Raw genomic sequence first — 19,055 nt, forward strand, 5'->3', positions numbered from 1 at the left:
CAGCATAGCTACTTTCATGTGAAAAAGGGGGAAGGTACAAAACTGCAAGGCAAGCAAACTGAGACCAAACTAGAAAAGTGACAGGAAAAAATAATACTCTGTCTTATATTTCCATATAGAATAGGCTTTACTAACTTCAAAAATAACTCTGCTGAAAAGTATAGGGCTGATTTTAGTACACAGGCTAGCAAAGCTGCAGAATACCTGCAGAATACACCTGTGCTCAACAACAGGAATGACTCACTTCAAAATTACCACCGCAGCTGTCGTTACCCCTTCTTCATCCCACAAGGGTTTGAGCCTCTCACATAGACACCTATTCACTTAAACCACGGGGATGAAGGCCTCTTTCTCAGACTGCAGGATGAAATCCATCTACAGGTCACCTGGTTTTAACTCTTCCTTTTCCAGAGCCTTTCCCGGCGCAATTCCCGCAGCCCGAGCTGCAGCGCGGGGAGCCGCCACGCGAGGGCGCCGCAGCCCCGCCGCGCTCCCGCTCCCATCTCCCGGGATCCCGCATCCCGGCGGCTCCGGGAATTCGCCTTTGGAGCCCTTCCCTCCCTTTTCCATGCACTAACAATACACGGCAGCTCAGGCCGAGCCATTTGGCACTCACAGCGTGCAAGGAGCGTTTGGAGCTAAAGCTGTTACGGCTTCCTAGAAATGGAACAAACGGAGGGGAGAAGCGGGCAGGGAGAGACGGGACATAGCACGGCACTGGAAACTGAGCTGGATCGGGTGAGGAAGCACTGCACGGATTTCATTCACAGTACAAGTACTCAACATGTTTAAACATCAGTTTCTGAATACCGTGTTTAGCACACAACAAAACAGCCCACTCCTAGGTCGGTTTCAAGCCAAGAGCAAGATCTCAAGCAGCATTCCTTAAAGCAGCAGCACTTGATTAAATTGTGCAACTGCTCAAGCCACTGTTTCTCGGTTAGTACACCTAATTCATCAGTGTACCCCTACAGAAAGGCTATTTATCAATTCCAGGATAAATAACTCCCACCAATTCCTCTTTTCATTGTTCAGGTAGTTACATTTGTTACCCTAATCCAAATAGAAATCCACTTGAAATTACAAATTGAATCATAAATTAGGTCAAACTTCAAAATGTCACGATTAATCAACTTCAGTAATGCAGTTTGCTTATCACTTTACGTCCACAGTCAGGTCCAAGGTTTGTGAGAGTGATCTCAGCCCTGCAGCTCTTTCCTTTAGCTCTTCTGGTGGCACTGGAAATGGATCAAGTCTGTCATTGCTGCAGATCCTCTGTGTGTATGGCTAACAGGAGATGTTAATGAGCTATGCACACACAAAAGACTAATTGGCTTTGCCCTTCTTAAAACAATATTTTTACATTAAAGATTTGGTTCTGTCCACCCAGTGACCCTCAAACATACAGGTGAGCAGATACTGACAACCTAAAGTTGTCACTGAATTCGGTTCCAGATTTCCTTAAATTCCCTTTAATTTCCTTAAATCCAGGTTTCTTGCCACTGCCCTGACCACAGGGGAGGCCGTTTTGGCTGAAACAGCTATCAGTGCTCTTTTTCACAGCAGGACAAGAGAGATGGAGCTGTTGGAGAGTCCCCACTGACAGCCAAGGTGATTTGAAGCACCGGACATGAGGGTAGAGCTGGGTCTGCTTAGCCCACAGAAGAGAATGCTCAAGGAAATCTCATCAATACCTGAAGGGAACTATAAGAGACATCTTCACAGTGTTACCCAGTGACAGGAGAAGAGGCAGTGAGGGCACAATCACAGGAGGTTCCACCTCAACATAAAGGCAAAGTTATGGGGTCTCTGCCTTTGCTACTTATATTGGGCAAAAGGTCCCCTTCACAGAATTTCTACAGTCAGCTCCATTTTCAGATTCTCTCTTCCCGTTTGCTCTCCAGCACACAAGCAGATCTTAGATCTCTTAGACAGAAAGGTTATCACTCCAGTGTGGTACAAAAGCCCCAAATATTCTATCAGGATTTCTAGTTCAGTGTTCATGAAATGTTTACTTGCTCCTGCCCAGACTGGGGCCCAGGACAGATTAAGTGCAGAAATCAGAAATGCAACAAGCAGCTTAACAATATCCACCTTGTTCCTGCAAACAGCTAAGGAAGTCACAACGAACATAACACAAAAACACAAAGAGACCCCAGAATTTTATTTAAAGAAACATGTTCAAATGCAGCATTGAAAACAGAGAGTAGAATGCCAAGAGTCAGAGAACTTATGCAGAGTTATGTTTTCTTTGACAAACTAGCACCATTGAATCACAACTCACAGACTAATTTATTTCTAGAGGTTACAAAACCTCCATCATTATAAAATTTCTAGGAATTCTATTAAAAATTGGTTCTCAATTTACTCCTCCTACAGAGATGAAAGCAGTCTGAAGTTTTCATATCTACTCATTGTTCAAATTACCCATAAGAGACAGTTTACTCTTAAGTCTAAACATCCTGATCATGGGAAAAAATATCTAAAAAGTGACCTCCACAAGTCTTTACAAACTAAACAAGTAAGAAAGATCTACTGTGTTATAAATATACACAGTACAATATGTACAAGTCTGGTCTTACAAAATAAGAGCTTCCTAGTCCATAAAAATACTAACTCAACTACAAAGTTTTCTCAGTATTTAGTCAAGCTGTCTCAAGCAGTCACCATAGCAAATTCCTAAAATACTGATTTGTACCATAGCACAACAGCTTGAACGTGTTCACAATGGGAAAGAACCCAACACTTCACCATAAAACTGATTTCTAAGCCTAAATTTCCCACTCAGGTTTAGTGGTACTGTTAGTGTTTGCTACTTATTTTAATGTCACAAGGCCTTCACATGTTTCTAGACTGTGTTTGAACAATTCAAAGTGCTGAAAGTGCAATCAGAGAGTAGAGTTTTGTATCCCTTCTCCAGTACACCCTTCTCTGGCACTGGCAACAACAGCCAAGGGTTCTAGGTCTGTGAGGTGCAGAAGGCACACGCTCATTTGTACATGCTCAGAAGTATTCACACACACACACATGCACTTTGCTTTAAGGACCATAATATTCTAATATTATGGCTTCCTCTGAGTAAAGAAATTCAAAAATTCCTTTAAAATGCCTTAATGCAGACACCTGGAATTCATAATGACCCTGATATGAAGTGCTTAAAATTACTGTGAGATGGTGTTAGAAAAAAATGGAGTTTTGGCTTTAAACTTAGGCTATCCAAGTATTGCTCTGGAACAGAGAAACACAAAATCTATGCTCTCTCACTCCATCAAGCAAGAGCCAGGTCACATTCACCACATGGTTTATCACAACAGTTAACAGCATTTGTGAGTGTACACACACACATAACCCTTGGCATTTGTTCTTCTACTAAAGGCCATCTGCAGCCTGAATGAAAATAAAACTATTTGAAAAATGTTTCAAGCATTACCCTGCTGTACTTACACATGAAAATACAAGAAGTAAGAAAACTGAACTGTGCCTCTGCCAGAAAACAAATCACTGACATAAGTTAACACTGCCTCCTTTCCTCCTCCCTTCTCTACAGTGCTCTCCTATGACATGCATCATAGTAGCTTGTACTGTTAAAAATTAAGAACATATCCCTCTTGACAAAGTTGACAAGTTTTTCTAGTGGGCACATTGGCTTGCTGGAACGTTTATAATGATCCTTGCAAAAGGAGGTCTGGAATGTGACATCAGCACCGTTGTACAGGATGCGGATAAAGTGTTCTTTGGGCCTCTTCCCATCCTGCCACAGCTCAAAAACTAATCTGGCAGCAAATCTGGGAAATCTGGCCTCTGTAATGCCCAAGGCACTAAGAACAGGTGACAAGGTGACATCATGTGCAGAGTAGAGGACAAACATTTCCTCCTTCTTGCCTTCTGCAATACGCTGCAGCCTATTGACAGTCTGGTTGAGGAGAGGATGAGTAGCCAACAGTGCATACAAGAAGTAAAGTTTCTTTTCCTGTCTTTCCCTCTCATCCTCCAACTGGTGTCTCTTGATTACTTTGAAGTGTTCCATACCAATGCAGCCAGCTTTGGTACATGGAAATGAGACATTATGACAGAAATAGCACAAGAGAGAATCTATAGGGTTAGAAGCTCTCAGCTGCCTGGTGGGAATGCCCACAATCTTTGCCATATCCACGTAGACCTTCTCCAAATTGCTGTTTTTCACCCGTAAGCTGTACTGCCTGCGCTGCTCCTCCTCTAGGTAGTGGTTTCTCATGGGACAGTCGCAGCTTCCTGAGCAGAAAATGGTGCTCCACTGGTGCCTCATGTTAATTTTCTTCCAGTCAAAATCTGGCAGGAAGGTGTAGAGCAGGGCCAGTGCGCTCTGCAGGGTTCGGCTCTTCCCCGTGGTCTCCAGGTAGAGCTGCTTGGCTGTCCAGTCACTGGGCAGCAGCTTGTGTTTGTTGATGTAAATTTCTCTGAGCAGCTGTCCATTTCGCAAGTGCTGTACAACCCCTGCATTTTGACAGAAATTACAACACGTGATTAGAATCTTTGCAGTTACGCAAAAAAAAAATTACAGCTAGTAGCCTTACTGATAAACTTACAAAACTGAACTGCACTTATGATGACTGTTAAGAAAACTGAAACAGGAGAAACTTGCTATTCTTCAGTATTTCTCATATTCTAGGAACTAGCCTGATACACAGAAAAGAAGTTGGTTCCATAAAGTTTGTTTATAACCTCAGTGGTTTAATATTAATTCTTCGGACTAAGACACAGACTGAATGGGTCTAACATGACCATAAAAGTTAGGTGTTTTTGAAGACTGCACCTCAGTCAGGTTTTCAGGGTACCTGCAGAGAATGCTGCACCCCTGAAAATTTATGGCAGCCAATAAAACCACCAGCAGTCAGGATACAAATACATAAAATGTAAGTTAGTGTGTAAACTCACAAAACAATCATGAGGTGTAGCAATTGCATCCAGCTTCCTTCTCCATCTTCCTTCAGGGAGTATTTAAATTGCTTGATAATTTATGCTAAAGCTCTGCCTTTATCCAGCTGGAGAGTGTATCCTTCTCAAGTGCCAAAACCTCTATCCCATAATTCACATTTCTTGCATAGCAGCAAAGCAATAGGCCTGAAGCCTTTATGCACTAGAACACCTCTGTATACCTTGCTGCAAGCCACAGGAGTCCCCAGATGCCAGCTCAGTGACACAATCCAAGTGTTTGTGCAATTTCAGCGGTATCCTGCCTTGCTTTCTCCTGGTATCACTTTGCAAGACTTGACAGTGGCCAAGGATTCCTTCCAAAGAGATCCCAGAACACACAAGAATTTGACAGGGACCAGATGTGTAAAGCATATCCATAACACCAGGTTTGTCTGCTACATCAGCATCTCTTGTAGGGGACACAGGGTCCCTTTGAATCCCAGCCCCGTCAGTAACAGAGCACCAGATCTCCCTCAGGAGGGACTGAGCAGTGCTGTTTGTCACAAGGCTAACAGAGGAGCTTTGAGGTGTGAAGCAACATGAAAGAAAGGTGCTCTGACTTGCTACAAAGGAATTTAAAAGGGATGCCAAGATTGACCAGTATGTAACAGGATTGTCAAGCTATAGGACAAAGCATGGCTTCTACCAACTGTTACCACTTGTACAGTTGAGTTACATATCCCAACATAGCTGAGGATATGACCAACATGACAAGCTTCCATAAAAAAGCATTTATGTCAATATAAAGAGAATCAGAAAGTCCCTTCTCAAGCAGACCTTCTCTGTTTAACAGAGCAGAGGATGAGACAGAGCTGCTAGGGGAACTCACCTGTCTGTGTAAGCTCTCCCATTTCACACAGGGAATGACTGGGGAAGTGAGGCAGGCTGCTCAGAGAACCATCCATTTGGGCTGCAGACCCTTTGGACATATGCTTAATGAAGGCTTCAAGCTGAGGATGAGAAGGTTTCCTAGAGAGATAAAAAACCAAAATGTGAAACTTCCAAAAGCATATGGGAAAGCAGCTCGAGGAGTCAAGAATTCCAAGTATGTCAGCTCAGAAATTTCATTATGTGAAGTTATTTCCCACTGGGACAACATCTGCTCTTACTCAGGACTTCTGCAAGTATGGAAAAGAAACCTAACTACTTACTATCTACCAAAGAACTATAAAGAACTATGTCTTGTCACATTAAAATTATGATACCTTTCACAAAGTCTTTTAGAGCAATTTCTGGAGGTTGCTTTGAATTCAGTCACTAATACTGTTATGAATTAAAATGAAAAAGAAAATATATTTAAAAATCCTTAAAAAACCCTCCAAACCTCTCTCGTTTCTGAAGTACCAACACTCTTTAACAGCACAGCCAAAGCCAGTTACAATGTAAAGGGGTTCAATACAGCACTTTAAGTAGGTCATCTTGAAGGAATTCTCAGATATTGTAATGTGCAATGCTGACCACAATCTCAGTTTTTATTTCTACTTCCTTCAGCTTCAAATCAAATAGCAAGTGTAGTCTGTTATGTGGGACTGGAAAGCAGTACCCAGTGTCCCCATTAAAACTGGAATCATTGTTTAGGGTATTGCACTTTTATCCAGGAAGGAAGAGGCCAACACTCCTGGACACATACACAAGTAAAATACTCTGCCATAGAAGTAATGAATGCAGGTGGAAGAGATATTCACTAAAATATCCAAGTTAACTCACTGAAACAGAGTTCAAGTCAGTGAAAGAATGCTTAAATCTCCCACACTGTACTGGAAATTTCAAATACACCATAGATTCAGCTCACTGCAGTACTGCTGCAAAGAAAGCTACAGGTACAAAAAATCCCACAATGTAACCCAAAGGTAACATGAACCTTTAAAAAATGAATCGGTGATCAGGTTCCTACAGCAGAAATGCATTACACAAGTGGGGACTTCCTTGTTAAATGTCAGCAGTTACCAAAGGTTACAGTCACCTCTCTAATTTTGTGCAGAACTACATCAGAAACTTCTTGGCAACCCAACTCTGCTCCAGATGGTTCTTGTCTAAATAGGATGTTCAGTTTGAACACAGTTATCTTCATGTTGCTTAAAAAAATAGATATAAAATAAATTTTGTCAGGGATCTCTTAGCTCTGGGATTTGCGTTTACTGCTCATATTTACCTTTGTTAGAAGGATAAACTATTTTGGATATAAAAATCTCAGGTCTCAAAAAGAAATCTTTCTTGCATGACACACCAGAGGGAGCAGTAACACCACTAAAGCAGGAGTGAGAGTCTGGAATAGAAGTTAACTGGGACAAAGACATCCACGCTCATTTAGAAGAGCCAACTGAGAAACTCTCACACATGAGAGGACCTCTTGCACAGCTCTGCTCACAGCCTGCACATACAGGACAGCTCGTAAGAATCAGTGTCTGTCAACAGAAAGGCAGCTCATAGCATTTTATAAAACTTGAATTTTCCAGTATTTAATTTCTTTTCAGGAAAAAAAAATCCTGGCAGGAAAATGTTACTATTATGTCACAACCGCCAGTAAGAAAAAAATGCAAAATGAGACAAAAAGCATATTGAGATTAAAAATCAAACTGATTCTTTTCATTTTACTTCAAATTAAAGGAAAACCAGCCAATTAATGATATTTTAAATCCATAGATTCTTGTGTATATTGTAATTTTAACTGGGCAAGTGAAGATCAGTATTTGCAAAGCAGAGAAAGAACAAAGCCCAGTTTTTATTTCTCAAGCAGTAGAGGCTTCCTGTGGTACAATCATACATTAGAAGCTTACTCCAGCTCCAGATGAACATTTCCAACAGAACATTTTGTACATTGCACTATTTTCACAGCCCAGCAGTGAAATCTAAAAATGGAAGAATTAAATTGAGAAAATTAAATTACACCCATTAGCAAATGGCTTTTTAAGCTTATTACAGAGGTAGCAGGCTGAACCACCAATTTTCTAAATTTTCAACTTTGTAAAACTCTACACATGAATAAATTGAGAATCAAAATTTTCCTTAAACTCTGTTTATTTAATTAATAAGTTCTGCAAATACAGAACTGCTTTATCCATTCTGCTTCTTTTGCTGCTTTGCTTACAAAAGCCTGAAAGAATTCTAATGGAATCAAATCTGTGCTGATAAAACTGCCAGCAATCACTTGTGGGATGAAAGAAAGGGAAGAAGAAAGAAAAGTATTTATCTGTACTTTGCAAAAGGATTTTTCTGAAAAAATGGCAAGCAAAATAAATTAACTTTTAAGATAAAATTACAAAAGGGATGATAATTGATGATTTTATATTACAGTGCATTAATACAGTGTATTAATAATATTAGACATGGAGATGCAAGTTACTTAACTTTGGATTACATTGGATTTAAAGTGAGCACAAGATAAGCCCAAGTCTGCAGAACTGCATTATGAAATATATGAAATATGACTTTTGGACATCTTTCTGAATAGAAATTCAAAGCTTACTCCTTGTTAAACAGATATCCCTGTACAACTGGGCAAACAAACATCTATTTTTCTCAGCAGCAAGACTTGCAGCAGTACTCAGGCTCCCAGCTGACAAAGCATTCCCCATCCCACCCCAAGGCTTGGCTTTTATTTAGAATATGAATCCTCCTGTTGAATTGGCCAATTTACAGATGCTGCAGGAGATGGAGTATCCAGGCAACACGGCTGAGGCTGCTGGGGCTGCTGGAGCAGGAAGCAAAGGAAATTGCTCAGTTGAAAAGACTGAATTATCCTCAAAATTTTATTTCCATACGAGTAATCAGAAAATAAAAATGAACTAAAGAGATATCCTGGCCTTACAATGGCAAGCTACCACATTTGCAAAAGGTGGGAGTATAAAAAATATTTCAAATTTTGTCAGAAAATGGAACAGCTTTTCATTTTCATTCTCATAAACCCACTAACAACAGCCACATTTCCCAATTTTAGCATTTTGTTCCCTTATTTAAAATCTGTTAATTTGCCTTTTAATAATTTTATTTGTGTACAATAGAATAAATTTTATCTGTAACAAAACTGAGGATGCTTCTTTTCCCTCAAATAATTAATTCAGTTGATCCTTTTGTTATTTACAACCTAAGTACTGGGATAATAGATCCCAGATTGAATACTCTGGTTTTCATGCACTAGCATTAAAATGGACCAACATTTAAATCCTCAATCAACACTTAAATATCATATTTGCAAAGGCCTTAAAATGCTTTAATATCACCTTTTATTGCTACACTGTAACCAGTGTAAAAGGGAAGAAATATTGCACAACTATTTGAACTATAACATGTATTTCTGCCAGGAACAGAGCTGGCATCCTTCAATAAAATTTCCTATTTCCTTGAGGAGTTAATACAAAAATTCATGGCAAAAGCTGAGAGGAGCAGGCTTCTCACAAGGAGTTGCAGAGCCCTCAGTGCATCCCTCAGTGAGTAAACATGACCCCACCAGGCTTCAGACACACAAACATGACTTTTCTGTAACCGTACAATACACGATTCTGCCTGCAAACGATCCCAAGAGTGAATCCCTTTCTCTTTACTTAAAATGCAAAAAATCATTTTAGAACTTCAAGCAAAAATAACATGTGTTTTCTGTGAAGTTCAAGTAGGCAAAAAAAAGGGTGAGAACAAAGGACTACTACAGTGTGTGCTTTTCACAAAACAAATGAATGGGAAAAGCCACTACACCCAACAACAGATCAGTGCAGTCCACAGAAGAGATCCTAAGGCAGCAGTAGTACAGTTGGGGATTATTTATTCATAAAGGTCTCACAGCTTGTACACTTTTATACAAACTCCTCAGTGCTCCCCTGGCAGGGGGAATGAGAGGATCTGTGAGGTCCCTTCCAGCCCAAACCATTCTGTGGCTCTGGAATTCTATCTCCTCCACTGCTGCCTGACTCTTTAAAGCCAGCAGAGGCCTCAGGAGACCTTTCTTCACCTGACTCGGGTCTGGATCCTACTCTGACCTCACTCCAAGTCAGATCCACACCCCCTTCAGCTCACAGTATGATACTTGTCTCATCTCCCACCTCCCAGCTCGTTTTTGTGGCAGTTTCAAAACATGTGCATATTGAACCTAAAATTCCGTTATTTGTTACTAAGCTTCTTATGATTACCATCAACACTTCTCAAAATGTCTTCAAGTATATGCTAATTAACCCAGCTTACTATCAAATTACAGCAGTCTTCTGAAATCATTTTAGCATCTTCCAAAAAGCGTTTCTGCTCTCCCACATACAAACTCAGTGAAGAAACACTGCATATTTTTTACTTCTGACACTATAAATGTGAGCTACATAAGGAAAAAAATGTGTGGGATTAATTTCTTTCCCCCATAAGCAAATACTACAATGAACAGATTTTCATAACATCATTCAAGTAGTTTTCTTGAGGAAAAAAAAGCATTATTTGGTTCCCTTTGGAAATTTGCATCCAGAACAATAAAAATTATAACAATAATATTAATTGAAGTTTTAGATGGAAGAAATCTCCAAAGCATTTAATCCATTTGCTTATATTCATCCCACACTTATATGTCACAATCCATAATTCACAAAACCCAAGCACGACCTCAAGGCTATTTTGCATATCCATTAGAAGTCCATGGGGCTGTGGCATAATCTGCTTAATTAATGAATTCCATCAGCTGAATGCCAAGTCAAATAAAGAGCAGCCTGCATATGAGCAGCTTGCTTATCTGATGTTGTAAGTCCAGAAAGCTTAAACAAGCCAGACTTCCCATCAGACATCTCAGCTCAACTGTACAGCAGCAAGAAAGCCTCAGTTCAAAGGCAGTGATTACAGACCCTGTCACACTCCCCATATAAACACATTTACAATCAAGCTCCAAATTTACATCACAAAGGAATATAAGCCTGACAGGCAAACACAGCAAATAACTTCCTGATGCTGAAGTAATGAATGTTCCACTCAAAACAATGGCTTCATTCTAGCTTTATTCAGTCAGGTCAGCTTTAACACATCTGGACAGAATGGTGCAGAGCCAACTCCTTTCATCTTTCTGCTGCCCTAAATTAGGAGAGGAGATGCTCTTTTACATAAATTTTGTTCTTGAGGAGACAAGGTCTTTCAGTGGCTGTGAGTGGTAAGGGATGTGTCATTGACACAGTGATGCTCTAATGCTCACAAATCAGTGAGAGCCACGGGTGTTCCCCTCTGGCCTCCCCAGAGCCTGGCTGTGCCCTCTCAACTGCTCCACTTGGTCATTCTGTGTCAAAGCCACACTGCTTCCTTGCCTTTTATGGATAGTTTTTCTGACTCCAGGGCCTTCATGTTGTACTCCTTGCCTGAAACTGAATTGGAAGCAGCTATAAAAGCTTTTCTGACAAATACAAAACTGAGGTCTCATGTGGCACACTAATATTGAGAAACACAGCTACTCATCTAACACTGTCACTTGCTGTTAACATCTTTTCAATAAAGCTTTCTCACATACATTCTAACATGACAGATATTAAGAAAGATCAGAAGATCAGAGCCTTTAAGAACTCCAATAGAAGTCTGGATCATATTTCTCTACTTAGTAATTCATGCTGAAAATAATCTCACCCCTTACAGAAAGGTCATTAAAAATGTTATCATAGCTATTAGCAAACAATTCATTTTCCATCTTTTAGAAAAATTAATGTTTTATTAAAGCAACTCCCACTCCACTCTATGGCAGAGATAACTGAAGTTTGGTCTCCTCTCTGCAGCCTCAGGAATGCACATCTCATTTCAGGAAGCTACTCAGTTTGCAGTGGGCACAGAGGGCTTCTGGGCTTAGGGACCTCTCAAGGAAATCCAGCTTCTCCTGAAGGATGTTGGACCAGACCCCTGGATGACACCTCTTGACAAAACAGGCATTTTGGTAGAAGCTGAAGTGTGAACACAGAACAGCAGCAGCCAGTGTCTGCCCTCTTGGGCTGCCAGTGCACACTGCTGGCTCGTGCCCAGTTTTTCATCTACCCCCAGCTCCTCTGCAGGGTAATTCTCAGTGACTCCTCCCAGTGTCTGGGATTGCCCTGAGCCAGGTGAACCTCTTGAACTTCTTTACCCTCTTGAGTTTCTCATGGATCTGCTTCTCAAGCTGGACACAAATTTCTTGTCACTGCCAACTTGCTGAGCATGCACTCAATTCCACTGCCCGTGTTGGGAATGAAGGGATTGAAGAGCACTGGTCCCAGAGCCCTGAGAGACACCACTCACCAAGGGCCTCCATGGACACAGAGCTACTGATCACCTCTGCATCCATTCAGCCACTGAGCAGTCCACCCTTCCAATCCACATCTCTCCAGCTGCAGTTAAGGATGCCATGAGGGACCACCCTGAAAGCCTTGCAGAATTCCGGGTAGACAACACTGGTCACTCTTCCCTTGACCCCTGTCTCAGTCACCCCATCACAGAAGGCCACCAGACTGGTAAGGCACACTTGCCCTGAGTAAAGCTGTGCTGGCTGTCCTGGATCATCTCTTTATCTTGCACTTGCCTGAAAATTCCTTCCATGAAGATCTGCTCCATGATCCTCCCAGGCACCAAGGTGAAATGTACCTTCAGCGTGGCAGTAACACCTCCAGCACAACAGAGTAAAGCCATTTGTGAGTCAAGAAATCACGTTCTTGCTTTTCTGGTGTGGAATTAAAGACAGAGGAGATTCCATGCTATTCTGGAAAAAGGTATTTATGGTCCATCTACTCTGCTTTGTGTACCTACTGTGCCTCTTTTCCTGAGTAATGGATGCAGGAACACAACACACAGCCCTCAGCCACTGAAATCTCCACACCTGACACTGCTGAGGGGACAGCAGCATGAAGAGGTAGATTTGCCCAGAGGTTTTGCTAATATCTTGGTATTTTCTTTTAATTTTAAGTATTCAGTAGGTTCATTGGTAAGTCCTCTGCTGAAAAATCACCGTCATCATCCTACTTAAAAGTACTTACATGTAATCAAACAAGCCATGGCAAAGGTTGGGAAATTACATCATCACCAGGCTTTTCTAATGCTGTACACTATAATTCACCTGTACCAGTGAGTAGAATCTAAACAAAAAATGAAGGTTCTCCCACAAAGAGCAATTCAGATCAGATCTGCAGCTCAAAGTGATTCAGGTGTGAAAACAGTTTTCAGCAACCTACAAAGACATGATGTTAGACAAAAGCACTATACTGAAACAGAAAGGAAAATGATGTTTTAGTGGCAGTTAGACACAAATAACTAACTTGTGACAGATCTAAACAGAGAGAGGTAACTACAGGAAAGGGGGAGTTGTCATGTAGCAAACAGTAGCACTTTCTGTTAACTTGTATTTTAATAGTTAAATGTACAACTCCCATTTTTTCCCGAATTTTGACACAAATCATTAAGGGAAAATTCTGATAACCTATATTTCTGCAGAGTAAAAGAAAAAATAAATATAAATATGGATAAATAAATACAAATATCCTATGGTAGTGCTGAACTGCCTAAGAGCTTTTTGTATTCAGATGAAGGCAAGAGTGAAGGGAAGAGACCATCTCAAACAATGCACTTACATTTTCAAAATGTAAAGTAGAAACTTATCTAAGAGGAATGGCAACTTAAATATCCAACTAAATAGTTTTTGCTTCTTAAAGAAATATGAAAACTCTGTCTGAACTGGTAACATGCAATAGCTTTTGTTTCAAAGAAGATACTGTGCACCACTGATCCAGGGGCTGTTTTTTTAAACCATGGCAATACACAATGGTCAGAAGTCACAGCGTACTTCAGGCTGCACAAATTGTTTCCTGAAGAGGAAAAAAATTATTCTCAAGCAAAAAAAGAGCTCAGTAAAAACAATCTCCAAGAATTTTACCTGCTGGGCACCAACATGCAGTCGATGTCAGGTCTCTTTGTCTTGGGAATGGCATACAGAGGGTACCTATCGCCGTGTCGAATCAGCACTTGAACCGACACCAGCTTAAAATAATGAGGGGCATGACCTAAAGTGAAGAAAGGGAAACCAAGGGAAAAAAAATTACCTATATCCACTTTCTTTAATATAAAATAAATGTAGGTATCATGAGCTTGATAGCTTTGTTATTGAAATGAAAAAAACACCCCTAGGAAATTACAATTTACCAATACAAGAAAGATTTCACTTCAGATTGCAAGACAAGTTATACAAGACTGGCTCCTAGCATATCTCCACAGTACATCTGAAGTCCACCAACCACACAAAACACTACTCAAGCACTGAACTCTCAACACAATAAGGTTATTCCACTTTCATAATGCCTCTCTTCAGGTCCCCATCATAATGATGGATTTTGCAGCATGTCTAATCTGGATCTTTCTGACATACTAGTTTGTGATTTATTTGATAACCATTAGTAGGATATGCTAATGAAGGACTTCATTCAAACTTGCTGCAGCTGCTGTGGAGTAAAGAATGCAAATATGCCTTCTAGCTGACCATGTCTAATGGCTTGTAATTCCAAAATAATTACTTCTGTGGGGTTTTTCTTCCTGAATTCCAAGTCAACTGTTTGAAATGCAGCTGACGTGTAACAAGAATTACAATTCAAATATTAAATATCTATACCCCTCCCAACCCTTTCCGTTTTAGACTTATAGCTGACTAGTGGCTGGACAGAACAATTTCCAAAAATCAAGACAGCGAAGGGGAAGGGGAAGGGCAGCAGCAGGTTTGGAATGATTTAATGTAACTCAGTGACCAGTTGGCATTTGCTCCACCTTCTCCAAGCAGCAATGAACTGACAGTGCACAGAGTTCTCATTTCCAATAGCAGCACAAAGGAACAAGCAGCTGACCTGAGGTGCGCCCTCCCCAGCCCAGCTCACCTTCCATGCTGCGCTCAGCGATGCTGGGAACGTTGCAGTACACCTGAGCTTCATAAACGGGGTCTATGGCAGGGGGCTCCGTCAGCAGATCAGGCATTATTCTCTTCCTGCTCTTGGGATTCAACCCATCCTCCCTCACAGGGTTTACTGGGATTAAATGCACTGAAAGATACAAAACATTCACCATACATCTTCAAGAGACTTTAGGGACATAGAGGATTATAACTTTTTTATCATTATTTTTAAGTAATTATGCACAAAGATTACGGTTTCATGAAAGGATGTCTCTCAACAGTATGCAACAACTTCACTGTGATTTTTTTGTTCCTCATTTACATAGCCCAGAAAAGCTCTTTGGCTAAGTCAATGCTTGGCTAAGACTTCAGGAGCAGACCCAGCTGTAGAACAACTCTGAGTTTTGCACTCTTCTTGAAGCTGCTTTTTCTCTCAGTCTCTCAGCATAAATCACAGAAAAAGTGTCACAATAGGTCTGACTGTCCCCCATAATTTTTATTTAAAAACTGACATTGAAGGACATCAGCAAAAGACACAGTACAGTTATGATGAGGGTAGTACAAACCACTGGGAAAACAAAGCAGTCAGGATTGAAGGACTGGATTATTCATCATTTTCCTCACTAATCCCTGTCCTTACATTGCCACCTTGTCAACCTTAAACAATCTGGCTTATTAAAAAAAAAGGCATAGAAAATATATTTCTTTGAATGAAACTGAGACTCCCCAAAAAATATGAAACACAAAGAAATGCAGTAAACACATACAGAGGAGAAGCTAACAAAAATATCACCACTAAGTCTCCTGACATGTAGATGAAAGTTGAAGCATATCTAAATGTAAGGCCAGAGTTGTAATGACTCTGCCTTCAAGTGAGAGCATCAGTGAGTTTTAATTAATGAGTCTTCCCAGACTATACTTGTAATAACAAATGCCTCTATTCTATTCTATTTTCTATTTTTTGGAATTTTAATCAGAAGCTTTAGAGGTAAAAACAAGGAGGAAAAGTGTTCATATTTTTAGCCCCTTAGTCTACTATCTTGAGAGGAAAAAAAAATAAGCAAGAAAGAAAAGATGGGACAACAAATTTCAGAGCAAAACTTTACTAATTCTTCTGTGTCAGTTCCTCAGTTCCATCTTGACTCCCAGTTCCAATTTCAGAGGTGAATTTGCTCCACAATAAATAGTTGTACAGACCAGGAAAACCAACAAAGACAGCAAACCAAAGCAAAACACATACAGATTTTATGAACACATAGCCAGTAATAAACACAGGCTCTTCATTCTTACACTACAATACATTACACTTCAAATATTTTATGTGGTCACTCTTTGCCAAAACCAGAACCCAAGCATTTTCCACAGCCTTGCTAGAGCTGTTGACAAGGCCAATACCTGCCAAGTGCAGTGACTTGAAACTTTTCACTAAATTGCTTCAGATTTTGCTTTCATCTGTGTTTGGTGAGAATATTAAAATGTAATTTTGACTTTGGACACTTTAATTGTGGAGCTCAGCTGCCACTTCTGCCTTTATCTACCAGACTCAATTTTTAACTCCTTGCTTAGGCTCACATGGTTGTGAGACATTGCAAACCCCTGCCTAAGACACTGGCAGTAACACAGAGCCTTGGCAAAACCCACCAGAGGCTGGGAGCTCTGGGCTTTGCAGTACACTTGCACTTGGGGTATAAATCTCAAACCCAAGAATGTCATACAACAGTGACTGGACTCTGCAAATAAACAGCACTGCAGACAGCAGCTGTCCATGGCACAGATTACAGGAACATTCTATTGGCCAAGGTTCCAAGCCAGAAAAGGTTACAGCAACAACTCCCAGCTTTCTGCAGCAATTCTGTCTAGAGCAACCCACAAACAACCCAGCTACTGCTCCCCAATGTCACACACACAGAGCTGGATGAAGTAGCTCAAGTCAGCTTAGACACAGGAGTGTTCCAGCAGACAGGGGAAACCATACCCCAACAGCAAAAATTCCAAGTTAACTCTGATCCTAAATTTAAAAGCAAAATAAAGATCCTAATTGTTTCATCTAAGGCAGTTTTAACCACAAAAACCCTGAACAGATCCCACTTCTGTACTGAGACTATTAAGGGCAGAAGCCAACAGAAGCATACAGCAGCTTTTTAAAATCAAGTGCCAATGACTCCTGAGGCCAAATACCTTGTCTGTAGAAAGCAAGTCTCAGAAAGAATAGGTCTCTGATTTATCCTAATCAAACTGATTGAATAAATACCATAACACTGCCAGACAAATTCAAGAATAAGGAAAAGCACTGAATCTTACAGAGAAGCATCTACTGTCTTTAAAATATTAAAATAAAACTGAAGATTATGAATAACATTTAATACTATTTAATATTATATAATTTGATACTATTCTTGGTATTCAAAATAACACTGCAAGACTGCCAGAATATATGTTTGCAATTTAAAAAGCAACTGAAAGAACATTTTTAAAATGTGAGTTTTAAGTCAGTACAGCAGCTATGGGTACGACTCAAGAATATTTTGTGGACTGGAAATGGACTCAGAGATAGAAATATCAATAGTTCATGTCACAGTTGGTAAAACTGGTCCTTATTGTACAGTGAATATGCTTGGCTTATACAAGGGAGAAGATCTATGATAATCACTATTTGCTTTTAACACACTGGAAATAACACATATTGGATGAAAATAATGGCAATCAATCAAATTACCTACTCAAACACATGGATCATCTATATGATGTAGCTAAATAGAAAAAGGAATAACATGAACTGGGCACCAGTCTCTGCAGTCTCCTAAAATTCTCCACCAGGTGCATATACAAGAAAATAACAAGTATTTCAGAGTTGGGGGAATGGGGATAGGAGGGAGGAGGACAACAGGGAAGAAGGACAACACAGGACCAAGGAGAGATGAATCCCAGCTAGAGCTGCCTTCCCACAGCTCAGCACAGTCACCCTGAAGATCCCACCCAGCCACACTGGTGCTCCTCAGCCCTTGTCAAAGCTCCTCAGAAGCTGGAACTTTCTGCAGCTTCAGAGCTTTGGGATGAGGATCCCAAGTAACACATACTCCCTTCGTATTTCTGGCTGCTGAAACAACAGAGTATATTGAATATTTTTAATATTCAATTTTATTCTTAGTTGCTTCTCAATTATTTCCTCATCTCCTACCATTCCCTGGACATTGTTAGTGCCTCGTGTATTTATGATGTTCTCTCCTTTCTCCCTCCCTTCTCATTTCAAGTACTTGGCCTCCATGCTCCCTTGCTGTGCTCATTTGTCCCACTTCTCCAGTCCTGCTTCACACTCTCATCCTCTCCAGCTCCCTTTGCACAGCAGGCTCCATTTGGTCCTTCATTTTTGTACTCCCTGTCCCACACAGAGCAGTTCTCTAAAGCTCTTTGAAGAAGAGCTGACAGTCTCTCTGTATGCAAGTATTTCCCTGCTGAAATCCTCCCCTGCAGTGTCAATGCCACCTCTGTCTCCCCCGTGGGTTTTCTGGTCCATTTGTAAGGGACAAAAGTACAAACAGTACTGAACTGATACAGCTCAGAGAGGGAAAAAAAAATTTAGAAACCCCTCACATGAAGCTGAAATTTGTTCTTTTTTTCCATACTCAGTTCTGCTCTTCCAGCTGTAAATCATTACAAGGTCAGAACACTGCTACACAGTTTTCACATTGTTTTTTACAGCTTAGCAATATTTTATGTGAATTTCTCTATTAGTTCACAGTAACATGCACTTGCCCAAAACAGAAGTCTGCCAATGTGCACACAGTCACACTTAAATCTATGATTAAGGGAGGTTTTGAGCAGGATTTTTCCACTGCTGTGCCTTTCAAAGCTCATGTTTCACTACGACAGGAATACAACAATGTAAACCAGAAATGTAACAGATGATTTTGATGTGCATTTAGCCCAACCAGAGCAGTTAATAAAATAGATCTGAAACATATTTCATTATCTAACTGGAACCTTTGCCAACACTGAAACTATAAAGAATATGGACATGTTATTACGGAGGTATTTTGACAACAGAAAGGGAAAGAGAAAACATTTTATTTCCCAATATTCATAAACTTATTTTTGTAAATAAAGAAGCTACATAAAAACTGCTTTGAAACAACAACTTTGAAAAAGTTATAGTGAGGGGGAAAAGTAGTAAGTTACAGAAACAATAAAAGGAAAGAGCTCAATGCAACTCTTCCCAGAGTCCCACCAGGCTAAATTTGCTTGAAACACGAAGTAAAACTGAATA

General features: G+C 40.3%; 1 protein-coding gene across 4 annotated transcripts in view; it reads right to left on the minus strand.

Annotated features, from left to right (window-relative positions):
- Positions 1-2,141: 2,141 nt before the first annotated feature.
- The window catches only part of PXYLP1 (2-phosphoxylose phosphatase 1), a 48,314-nt gene continuing 31,400 nt past the window's right edge, over positions 2,142-19,055 (minus strand). For all 4 annotated transcript variants that reach the window (XM_030954515.1, XM_030954517.1, XM_030954516.1 and 1 more), the window contains 4 exons: positions 14,778-14,939; positions 13,790-13,916; positions 5,783-5,922; positions 2,142-4,473 (listed from right to left, as the gene is read on the minus strand). In XM_030954515.1, the coding sequence (XP_030810375.1) occupies positions 3,542-4,473; positions 5,783-5,922; positions 13,790-13,916; positions 14,778-14,939 (1,361 nt within the window). In that variant the 3' untranslated portion in view covers positions 2,142-3,541. The remainder of the gene's footprint in view (positions 4,474-5,782; positions 5,923-13,789; positions 13,917-14,777; positions 14,940-19,055) is intronic.

The sequence above is a fragment of the Camarhynchus parvulus genome, chromosome 9 (genome assembly GCF_901933205.1).
Source record: "Camarhynchus parvulus chromosome 9, STF_HiC, whole genome shotgun sequence".
NCBI lineage: Eukaryota > Metazoa > Chordata > Aves > Passeriformes > Thraupidae > Camarhynchus > Camarhynchus parvulus.